Raw genomic sequence first — 12,605 nt, forward strand, 5'->3', positions numbered from 1 at the left:
CTGGCATGCTTCAGTCAATAATCCACCCAGTTTGCCTCCATCAAAATGCATACAAAATAAATCCCAAACGTTACTAATAAACTTGTCCAAATTAGTCAAACAACGTTTATAATCAAACCTTAGGTAACCTAATATGTAAATAAATGATACAATTTAAGACAGAGAATAATTATTGTCTTTACCGGAGAAAAATACCAAAGAACGCGCTCTCATTCACGCGCTTGGAAACACAACAGCCAAAATGGGAGCCACCAAGAAAAACTACAATTTCTGGCTCATTATTCCAAAAACCAGCCTGAAACTCTTTCTAAAGACTGTTGTCATCTAGTGGAAGCCCTAGGAACTGCAATCTGAGAGGACTTGGCCTTTTAATAAAAGTGATAGCCATTGAAAATAGTGGTAGGCTGAATTTTTTTTTTTTTTTTTTTGGGGGGGGTGGTTTGTCCTCAGGGTTTCACCTGCCATATCAGTTATGTTATACTCACAGACATCATTTTAACAGTTTTAGAAACTTTAGAGTGGTTTCTATTCAACTCTACCAATGGGTGTCCAATGCATATCCTAGCTTCTGTGTCTGAGTAACAGGCAGTTTACTTTGGGCACGCTTTTCATCCGGACGTCAAAATACTGCCCCCTATCCAAAAAAAGTTAATTATTCCATAACTCTGAGAAATGTTACTGTATAAGCAACTGAATTGATCATATTCATATTGGACATACTATTTTAACTTGACTTGGGTTGTATTCATTAGGGCATACCATAGCAAAAGGTTTTGCAATGAAAAACTAAAATGAGCATTTGAAGAGTTTATTTCCAAAATGCTTTATCTGTACATTTCTTAAATGTTTTATTCATCCGAAATAATTGTTTATGAGTACTGTCATAAAATATTACTGTTCTCAGATTTTCATTAATAGCTTTTAGATGTGTATGAAAATGTGAATTTTGCAAAACACTCCTGTATATTTTTTTCTGATATGTGGTTGTCTCACCTAGCGATCTTAAAATTAATGCACCTAAAGATCTTAAAATGAATGCACTTACTGTAAGTCGCTCTGGATAAGAGCATCTGCTAAGTGACTAAAATGTCAAATGTAAATGTATTTGTTATATTGATGTCAGAAATCATTTGTACAGTTCTTTATTAAAATGTAGTTAGTTGTTACATGTGACTGTGTAAAACCTAGCAGTACTACTTGTTTTAGTGAGGCAGATATATAGCATTTTGTAAAAGAAAATACATTATTATTTGTCTCTCTGAAATGTGTGTCATGTGTGTCATTGAACAACCCCATGCCATGATTAGAAGAAGAAAAAAACACCAGTCTCTTTCATAATTACTTTAAACAATAAAATATCATTTACCAATATTTCTGAAAATTGATAAAAGTATTTTGTAAGGCTATATATATATATATATATATATATATATATATCCCTCCCAGTTTCCTGTCATTTCCTTCCAGTTGGTGTCTAATTAATATGACTGTTGTGAATGGAGTGTATCATGTTTAATGGTCAGCATTCCCCAGAAGCACGATGATCCCTTAAAACTGGAGTTGCCCACCCCTGCCCTAAAAGGCTTAAGGTCAGTGAGCACCTTGCAGGAGCAAATGACACCACATATGACACCATATATTGGAATTTAGAATATAGGCCTGTGACAACTCATGATCAATGTAAAACAAGAACCTTCCATTACAACTATAAGAAATAAGGGGCATCCTTCATTTCTTCCTTAAAGATGGTCGCTGACCCTTGACCTTTTGAGGGAGCAACATGCTGTTTGTATTGTGACACCACATCCAGGAGGTAGTGTACAATGGTTGTGAATGTGTATGGTCGCAAATGTTTTCATTGTTGATTAGACATTGCTCAATCCATTCAAGCATTTAAAAACATGTTAGTTGAATGATGGTGTTGTTGGAGACGCTAGAGGCCAAGCCATTTATTTAGACACCTTGCTGGGTTGAGGTTAAAAATGTACGCAATCAGATGTATTAAGGATATGACAACTCATTGATGATATGTTCACTCTGTCCAAAACCGTTATGTGGACCATGGGATGTACAACAATTTGCAAATGTTTTCAATCTCAAAGTATACAGCTTCTTTGAGGATGTTTAAAGTGTACGACCCACAACAATAGAATATTCCTTTTGAAATGTAATGCAGTGTCTTTGAAGGCCTATGAGTTAACTTTGCATTGAATTCTGTAATTTGCAAAAAATGATTTTTCATAGTGGAGTTCATCCACAGCATGTATCAGGTTTGTGAGGATGGCTTCCAAACTCTCATGCTGATTTCTGAGCCAAAACGTTGGCAAAGGAACCTATTAAAAAATTCACTGTGTGAGATTTTCAATTATTATTATTATTATTTTCCTGGGCTTCCCAGTTCCTACCCACAACAAAGCCTAGAGGTAGAAGAGATGTAATGGAGTGGTCCAACTGCCTCTGGGAAAGTGGACGGCAATTTCATACCTTTCATGACCACTGGGAATGCTTGAGTGAATCACAAGGCTGGTAGAGACGGAGAGGAGAGACACACGGTGAGGCATAAACACTTGAATGAATCACAGTGCAGGGGAGAGGAAAAGCAAAAGGAGAGAGAGAGAAGATGAAGGAATAAGTAAGTGAGGAAACTGACTACAGCCTTCATTCGTTGTGCTGCAGGTCTAACTTTTAACTGTCATGTTCAATCCAGAACCTTTGAATTTCAACAGGTAAATACTTACCATGAGTATCTAAACAAAACATAATAACCCTTTTGTGCAGATAATTAGAAATGTTATCCAAATACTAAACCAATACAGTGACTACATAAATCTTTGTATGTATGTATATATATATATATATATATACACACTACATGACCAAAAGTATGTGGTCACCAAGGGCCTCCCAGGTGGTGCAGTGGTTAAGGGCGCTGTACTGCAGATATTGGTGTGCAAAAGTGCAGAAAATAAAATAAATATAAAGAGTATGGGGATGAGGTAGGTAAAATTGGGTGGGCTATTTACCAGCGATCGGTTAGCTGCTCAGATAGCAGATGTTTGAAGTTGGTGAGGGAGATAAAAGTCTCCAATTTCAGCGATTTTTGCAATTCGTTCCAGTCACAGGCAGCAGAGAACTGGAACGAAAGGCGGCCAAATGAGGTGTTGGCTTTAGGGATGATCAGTGAGATGCGCGTGCTATGGGTTGGTGTTGCCATCGTGACCAGTGAACTGAGATAAGGCGGAGCTTTACCTAGCATGGACTTGTAGATGACCTGGAGCCAGTGGGTCTGGCGACGAATATGTAGCGAGGGCCAGCCGACTAGAGCATACAGGTCACAGTGGTGGGTGGTATCAGGTGCTTTAGTAACAAAACGGATGGCACTGTGATAAACTGCATCCAGTTTTCTGAGTAAAGTATTGGAAACTATTTTGTAGATAACATCGCCGAAGTCGAGGATCGGTAGGATAGTCAGTTTTACTAGGGTAAGTTTGGCGGCGTGAGTGAAGGAGGCTTTGTTGCGGAATAGAAAGCCGACTTTAGATTTGATTTTAGATTGGAGATGTTTGATATGAGTCTGGAAGGAGAGTTTACAGTCTAGCCAGACACCTAGGTACTTATAGATGTCCACATATTCTAGGTTGGAACCATCCAGGGCGGTGATGCTAGTTGGGCGTGCGGGTGCAGGCAGCGAACGGTTGAAAAGCATGCATTTGGTTTTACTAGCGTTTAAGAGCAGTTGGAGGCCACGGAAGGAGTGTTGTATGGCATTGAAGCTCGTTTGGAGGTTAGATAGCACAGTGTCCAAGGACGGGCCGGAAGTATACAGAATGGTGTCGTCTTGGTAGAGGTGGATCAGGGAATTGCCCACAGCAAGAGCAACATCATTGATATATACGGCCTGAGAATTGAACCCTGTGGCACCCCCATAGAGACTTCCAGAGGACCGGACAGCATGCCCTCCGATTTGACACACTGAACTCTGTCTGCAAAGTAGTTGGTGAACCAGGCAAGGCAGTCATTAGAAAAACCGAGGCTACTGAGTCTGCCGATAAGAATATGGTGATTGACAGAGTTGAAAGCCTTGGCAAGGTCGATGAAGACTGCTGCACAGTACTGTCTTTTATCGATGGCGGTTATGCTATCCTTTAGTACCTTGAGCGTGGCTGAGGTGCACCCGTGACCGGCTCGGAAACCAGATTGCACAGCGGAGAAGGTACGGTGGGATTCGAGATGGTCAGTGACCTGTTTGTTGACTTGGCTTTCGAAGACCTTAGATAGGCAGGGCAGGATGGATATAGGTCTGTAACAGTTTGGGTCCAGGGTGTCTCCCTCTTTGAAGAGGGGGATGACTGCAGCAGCTTTCCAATCCTTGGGGATCTCAGACGATATGAAAGAGAGGTTGAACAGTCTGGTAATAGGGGTTGCGACAATGGCGGCGGATAGTTTCAGAAATAGAGGGTCCAGATTGTCAAGCCCAGCTGATTTGTACGGGTCCAGGTTTTGCAGCTCTTTCAGAACATCTGCTATCTGGATTTGGGTAAAGGAGAACCTGGAGAGGCTTGGGCGAGTAGCTGCGGGGGGGGACGGAGCTGTTGGCCGAGGTTGGAGGAGCCAGGAGGAAGGCATGGCCAGCCGTTGAGAAATGCTTGTTGAAGTTTTCGATAATCATGGATTTATCGGTGGTGACTGAGCCAACATATACAGCTAAAGCGGGAACATTGCCTTTAAATTTCATGCACGCTGTAAAGCTGAAATTCCCGAGATGTGGATTGAATAGAGCCCTAACCCTCAGATGGACAGAGAGGTTTGAAATTGTTTTTGCATCCAACTTTCTGTTTGCAATGTTTGCAAATGGCTTTGATTTAATTTGCATTATGTACAGATATCATCAATTTGATTAAGCTTTCAACCTTTTCATTGGCATGTTGAAAGAGTCATGCAGTAGTTGAGCATCACAACTTATACTTATCTGTGCAAAACATAATTGGTTAAATGGTTTGACTTGATTATGTACACATGGGGCAATGGACATTCAGAAGACTGGACATTTACAAAATGTTCTGAGAAATGTATTGTGTAGATCAAATATGCCTGTCAGATAGATTGGAACAGTACATGATATTACGTGCTATTCATTCTGTTTCTATCTTCAACATGCAGTTACTTACTGTAATATACAACCCTGCCATTAATTAAAGGCAACAATCCAATAGTTTCCAATAATACAAAGAGCTGTATTACTAAAATAGGTTTAAAAAAGTAATTACTTTCTGAGATCTGTATTCCAGTAGTCACTTTCTGAGATCTATATTCAAATAGTTTTTAAAAGTATTCCTTTTTCAGGATCTGTATTCAAATAGTTGTAGTCACCTCAAAGTAACTATTTGTTCCCCTGGAAAAATTGTTAATTTCTACACAGAAAACTATAGTTATCCCAGGTCTGAGAGAGAGAGAGATATGCATCTCTGTGGGAATAGAGAGATGCTTTTGACGGATTTGTAGTGACGGATAGAGAAACCCCCTTGAGCCTGCCTCCGCTTCTTCTCCAAACCTGTCATTGCAGAACATCAAGACCAACTACCTTTCACATCTCCTCAGCACGGGGAGGGAAGGATGAGCTCCAGCACAGTGCTAAGCCCATATGGTTTCATCAAGGCGAGAGTATGGTGCACCTCAGAGACAAAATGAGGACAATTCACAGTATAACTAAACTCTGTTTTATGGGAAGGAAAAAGGGACAGCTGAGGACTCAGAAACTCTACAGATGCACACTGAGACAAAAGTCTGGAAGATTTCCCTCTGGGTGATTTTGTCTGAGCAAAGTCAGTATTTTTTAGATTGGAAATGTACTTCTGACAGTTAAGACATTAATGGTTGGTTGGCCTGTGATGGTGGCATGTCCAACCATTTTGAGACCTTGAACAACATAAAGGTGCAACTTTCTTTATTCCTAAATACCAAAAGAGTATTTAAGCACTAAACTTCAAGATAATTATCCATCTACATCTGTGTGTCTATTAGCAGTATCATATGAAATTATTTCATGGTATTCTCCTTATTAACTAAGAATGTATGAAATTAGAGATTGCAAATATCAAGTACAGCATTGTTTTCTCACTAGGGACAAAAACAGGAAGCAGTTCCTTGACTAACTACTTGCGACTCTGAGGCTGTCCTAATATGGATGTGTCCCTTTTCATTCTACAAGAACCATTAGAATAAACTGGAATCTCTGCTAGATAGCATTTTATTACAAAATGATGACACACTTCACTGTTTGAATGACAGTATACATTCAATATCATTGTCATTTGTACATTATCAAAAGATGGACATTAGCTGAGGTGAAATGTAGGCTACATCCAGCTGACAATGGTCCCACTGTGGAGTTTCACACCAAGTTTCTGTATTACCTCATTGCACATCATCTGAATTGTTGATTAATTTGTAGATTAATATGTGATCTTAAAAGTGTATCATTAACTGGTTATGAGGGAGATGCATCAAGTCAATTAACTTAATGTATGTTGTCTGGTGGACTTCCTAATATGGATGCCATACTTTGGCGCATGGAGACGGTTGGATTTGTGCATCTTGGCCATTTGTATCACCAAATAGAGAGGTAGAATATCACAGAGAGAATAGAACATCCACTAAGTAATAATTAAGCTTATCGTACTTAGCAAGTGTTCACCATAATCAGTCAAATTAAGGTTTCCAACAGTTCCTAATTCGATTTGAATCGGTGTGGATTTATTATGGGTAAAGTCAAGCAAGCCTGCTCTATGTGCATAATTCGATTGAGAATCCTTTGTCTAATGTGTGTGTGGGCAAATTTGCTGTGCAGTTATGTCTGTGTGCGACAGAGAGACGGACACATAGAGAGCAGAATAGATAGAGAAAGAGAGAGAGAGAGAGAGAGAGAGAGAGAGAGAGAGAGAGAGAGAGAGAGAGGAGCACTTTAAATATTTTGGCCTCATTTAAATTAAACATATTACAATCCTGTAACATTTCCCTTGTTTCAAAACTATATTGCACTATTTCCCAGAATAAATAAGGCGTTTTAAACAACTGCATGTGATGAACGTGCGTGGTTACACTGCCTTGTAAGGCTTTGCTCCTTTTCCATAGTCTGTAAAAGTCCGGCACACTGTCATTGAGCGTGATAATGATAAGCAGTATAATATCTGAACTCAATAATGGGTACCTCACTGCAAATAGAACCCACTTGGTCAATAAGAGAAACTGGTTGCATTACACCTGCTGCTCCGAATACATAGAACTTAGAAGCCATAACCTTAGTATAAATTAATAAACATAGACTTTTCTTATGTAATAAGACACCAATTTACGTCACTTTTCAGCATGGGACAACAACACAACATCTCAAATATCTGATTGAAGCAATACATCATTTTACGCACGAGGTGTTACAAGTGTATTCAATGTAAACCATTGGAGGTGAATGGTGTCATCCTGACGAGGTGTATTCAATGTAAACCATTGGGGGTGAATGGTGTCATCCTGTCGAGGTGTATTCAATGTAAACCATTGGAGGTGAATGGTGTCATCCTGTCGAGGTGTATTCAATGTAAACCATTGGGGGTGAATGGTGTCATCCTGTCGAGGTGTATTCAATGTAAACCATTGGGGGTGAATGGTGTCATCCTGTCGAGGTGTATTCAATGTAAACCATTGGAGGTGAATGGTGTCATCCTGTCGAGGTGTATTCAATGTAAACCATTGGGGGTGAATGGTGTCATCCTGTCGAGGTGTATTCAATGTAAACCATTGGAGGTGAATGGTGTCATCCTGTCGAGGTGTATTCAATGTAAACCATTGGAGGTGAATGGTGTCATCCTGTCGAGGTGTATTCAATGTAAACCATTGGAGGTGAATGGTGTCATCCTGTCGAGGTGTATTCAATGTAAACCATTGGAGGTGAATGGTGTCATCCTGTCGAGGTGTATTCAATGTAAACCATTGGAGGTGAATGGTGTCATCCTGTCGAGGTGTATTCAATGTAAACCATTGGGGGTGAATGGTGTCATCCTGTCGAGGCTAATATCTGCCTCACAGTCTTCCAAGTCACAAACAGAGTCGGTGGCATTTTCATTGTTGTGAGATAACTGTGATATCCTGTCAAACGTGTCCTCGTGCTCAATGCATTCCACTACGTTGGGGATCATATTGACGTAGGCATTCACGATTTCTTTGTGGACAAGGGTGTCCTGGTTGTAAGAGACCAGCTCGTTGCTAATGTTTACAGTTTCAACGGGTGTTCTGGAGCAGAAATTACGACAACCCAGCAGACTGGCAAATGCTTTTCTGAACTCTGCGTTAAAAGCGTAAATAATAGGATTCATGGATGAATTAGTCCAGCCGAACCAAACAAAAACGTCAAAAGTTGTCTCGCTCACGCAAGGGAGACCTGCGTCTTTGTCAGTCGGTGGTTTATCACAAAATGGAACTATGCAGTTCAAAATAAAGAAAGGTAACCAACAACACACAAAGACGCCCATAATGATCGATAACGTTTTTAAAACTTTGGTTTCCCTTTTAATAGATGTTTTCAAGGTATTGTGGTGTTGGCACTCGAGTCTGTTGTTGGCCCTGCAACTTGTCGCGTGCTCCGCCGCGCGCTCTAGGGAAGCTATCCTCCTGATTTGGATCTGAGCAATCCGATATATTCTCGTGTATGTCACAATCATAATTGCTACGGGTATGTAGAAACTTATTAAAGATGAAGATATGGCGTATTCTCTGTTGAGGCTAGAGTCACAGTTTTCTTCTACTTCACCCAAGGAGGCGTTATGGACTCCAACTGTTTCGTCTTCGCTGGATTTGTGCCAGTTCAGTTGGACTGGTATGAATGAAATGAGTACAGACAACGTCCACGTGACGCTTATCATAACGAAGGCAACTCGTTGGGTCATTTTTCTCTCGTACCGGAACGGACTTGATATGGCCCAATATCTATCCACGCTGATAATGCAGAGGTTGAGGATGGACGCAGTTGAGCACATGATATCAAAAGCCACCCAGTAATTACAAAAAGTACCAAAGGGCCAATACCCCGCCACCTCGGCCACAGCTTTCCATGGCATCACCAGAACTGCAACGAATAAATCCGACACAGCCAAAGAAACGATGAAAATGTTGGTCACTTTACTTCGCAAGTGCCGAATTCGGAGTACGGCGGAGCACACCATAATGTTTCCCAGTAGTGTCCACAGGATGAGCAGGGAGAGCAAACAGCCCGTCACTGTCCGGATGACCAATTCCTTTCCACGGTTGGATCTTGCCTCCGATTCGGTCGAGTTCCACATAATATCCCCAAGAGGTAACGGGACGGAGTGGCTCTCGTGCACTGAGAGGTATTTCGCGGGGTTCTCCATGTGTCCTCCTCTCAAGTGGAAAGCCAGTCCATGGCTTCATGCGCGTCAGGGGACACAGTAGTAACCAACTCACGGGGCTCTGTCGTCTCCTCAACTGCCATTCTATTTGAAATAATATACAAACGAAAGATTTGAGATTGCTTAGTGAATTTGCAACAAATGTGTTGCGTCCACGCTGAGCAGAACTGGGCGTTCGGTGCGCGAAATCGCCAAAATTGAAGCGCGTCGCTCATTGGCAACGGGATGTTATTACCTCTCGTGTCGTCTGACCTCCCTGGCCAAAGTAAGGCAGCCGCACTGAAACTGTTGGTCGGATATATTTTGAGTTCGTGAGTGTTTTGAGAAGGGAGGGAGTCCCCTGAGCCAACGTGCACACACGCACTTGTACCCACACACATACATCGGTTGTGGAAACACGCACTTGCACCCCATCACAGTGATGTGAAAAAAAATGAATGTGTTAAATTACAAACTATAACCTCATTCAAGGATGGAGGATCTATTTGTCTTGGTAGAAAGCTGACAATGAGCATTCTATTTGATGTATAGTTTGCACCCTCATAGCCTACTCCAGTTGTGGGCTTCTATTCTCTCTATATTTTTTAAACAGTCACAGGTCCTTCAAAAGCAACAATTTAATTAGCAAACATTAAGCCTGATTGTAATTTTTTTATTAATGTTTTATATAATCTACACTTTTCTATAAACAGTGAACAAATTATAGAGCATTTTATTGCTGTGGGGAAAATGAATCACTACTGTATATCAAGTGGTGCTGTCCGTGGTGCTGATATTGCGCTCGGAACAACTCTCCCTCAGGAATGCGAATTTTATGCACGACACTATGTTTGAGAATGAAGTCTTCTTTTGTGGCTGAAATTATATTAGACATTTTCTGTGTTAAAATAAACATTGCACGTGAGGAAGTTCTGCATTTATAAAGGTCATCACTAGCCTACGTTGTGAGCAATTGAGCAAGCTCTCAAATTATGCACGCGTTTGGGAATGAGCGTGGAATGTTTTCAGTTTAATTTCAATTTCAGGTTTCTGCAGAATGCAGCAGGTAGGCCAGACTAACATCCTAGGTGAGTCACTCTCACAATCTTTACGTATAAGTATAGGCACAATAACAAAATTCGCTTTAACATCTGCATGTGCAGTATATCCTCTTGGCAGTTTCCGGCATTTAAACGTCACATTTATTTTTAGATGCGTCGACAACATGCCTGTCAAATCGTTTTGACGCGCCATCAAAATAATCTCTGTGTCCTGCCAAATTCAATCGAGTACAATCTAGGCTATGTTATGTTATGTTAAATTCTGGCATTATTTACTGATTTTATTCATGAAATATCGTGTCTATGGTCATCTTTCTTTTTGACTGACTAACACCTTCCCTGAATAGTGAGTAAGCGTTTATATAGCCTATATATACAAATGTATTTGTTAGACCCTATCCCCTACCTGTAGGCATATAAAGTCATCAGTGACAAAGATTTATACAAATTGTAAATTAAAATGTCTACTATTTATAATCGGCTAGCACATGCGAATAGTCTAATATATAGCATATGCGAATAGTCTAATATAAAGCATGAAATACATTCAGATAATAGCCTGCATTTGAAATTGATATACTTTATAATTCCGATAATTAATAGGCTATATGCGTATAATTTGTCAAATATTTAGGGAATATAGTCACATACGGTTTGGAATTATTTGGGAATTCCATTTCAACAAACGATGGGACTAGGCTAAATGAAAAAAATGCGTAAAGTTGACTTTGGCTGACCTTTATTGAAGAGTTGGATATAGCAAGCTCTGAATTGGGCAACAACCTTTGCAACGTATCTCATTCTGATGGGGGTTTTATGCACTAACGCATAGCCTGCTACAAAGGCAACATTTGTCGCCACCAGGTGGCCATTGTGGCGAGTTAATGCATCAAGACGGTATTTCAGCAACTAGAATTAAGGAATGGTAAGTAAATTCAAATAATTAGCAGGATAAACTGAGGGGTGAGAGCTGTATATTGTCTGACATATATTCTATACAAATTGATTCTTCTTGACAAAAATATGCTTTCAACCCTAGGCACGTGGGGTGAAAGAAGATGATTTGAACTATGATATAGGCCAACGCTCTGTATTTATGAGATTTTCAATCCGATTTAAATCAACATTTTTACTAGGCCACTCAGGAACATTCAATGTCATCTTGGTAAGCAACTCCATTGTATTTAGCCTTATATTTTATATTATTGTATTACTGAAAGGTGAATTAATCTCCCAGTGTCTGGTGGAAAGCAGACTGAACCAGGTTTTCCTCTAGGATTTTGCCTGTGCTTAGCTCCATTGCATTTATTGTTTATCCTGAAAAACTCCCCAGTCCTTACCGATTGCAAGCATACCCGTAACATGATGCAGCCACCACTATGCTTGTAAATATGGAAGAGTAGTACTCAGTAATGTGTTGTATTGGATTTGCCCCAAACATATTCAGGACAAAATGTGAATTGATTTGCCACATTTGTTTTCCAGTGTTACTTTATTGCCTTGTTGCAAACAGGATGCATGTTTAGGAATATTTTTACTCTTTATAGGCTTCCTTCTTTTCACTCAGTCAATTAGGTTAGTATTGTGGAGTAACTACAATTTGTTTTGATTTATCCTCAGTTGTTTCCAGTCATTAAACTCTGTAACCGTTTTAAAGTCACCATTGGCCTCATGGTGAAATCCTTCCTCCCCGGCAACTGAGTTAGGAAGGACTCCTGTATCTTGGTAGTGACTGGGTGTATTGAATCACCATCCAAAGTGTAATTAATAACTTCACCATGCTCAAAGGGATATTCAATATCTGCTTTTTTATTTTTTACCCTTATACCAATAGTTGCCCTTCTTTGCGAGGCATTGGAAAACCTCCCTGGTCTTTGTGGTTGAACTTGTGTTTGAAATTCACTGCTCAAATGAGGGACCTTACAGATGATTGTATGTGTGGGGTACAGAGACAAGGTAGTCATTAAAAAATAAGGTTAAACACTATTAAACACCATGCAACTTGTGAAGCACATTTTTACTCCTTATTATTTAGACTTGCCATAACATAGGGGTTGAATACTTATTGACTCAAGACATTTCAGATTTTCATTTTTTATTAATTAGTTAAAATGTCAACAAACATAATTCCACTTGACATTGTTTTAAA

The 12,605-nt window shown here is 40.0% G+C and overlaps 1 protein-coding gene across 1 annotated transcript; it reads right to left on the reverse strand.

Annotated features, from left to right (window-relative positions):
• Positions 1-6,323: 6,323 nt before the first annotated feature.
• On the reverse strand, positions 6,324-9,676 carry LOC112255521 (D(1B) dopamine receptor-like). Its single transcript, XM_024428505.2, has one exon. It carries the CDS (start codon positions 9,396-9,398, stop codon positions 8,019-8,021), a length of 1,380 nt encoding a protein of 459 aa, XP_024284273.1. The 5' UTR covers positions 9,399-9,676; the 3' UTR covers positions 6,324-8,018.
• Between the last annotated feature and the right edge of the window lie 2,929 nt (positions 9,677-12,605).

Source organism: Oncorhynchus tshawytscha, linkage group LG07, assembly GCF_018296145.1.
Source record: "Oncorhynchus tshawytscha isolate Ot180627B linkage group LG07, Otsh_v2.0, whole genome shotgun sequence".
In the NCBI taxonomy this organism is placed as follows: Eukaryota; Metazoa; Chordata; class Actinopteri; order Salmoniformes; family Salmonidae; genus Oncorhynchus; species Oncorhynchus tshawytscha.

Coding starts and splice junctions, on each gene's coding strand:
- LOC112255521 (XM_024428505.2), bottom strand. CDS start 9,398: ATGGAGAACCCCGCGAAATACCTCTCAGTGCACGAGAGCCACTCCGTC.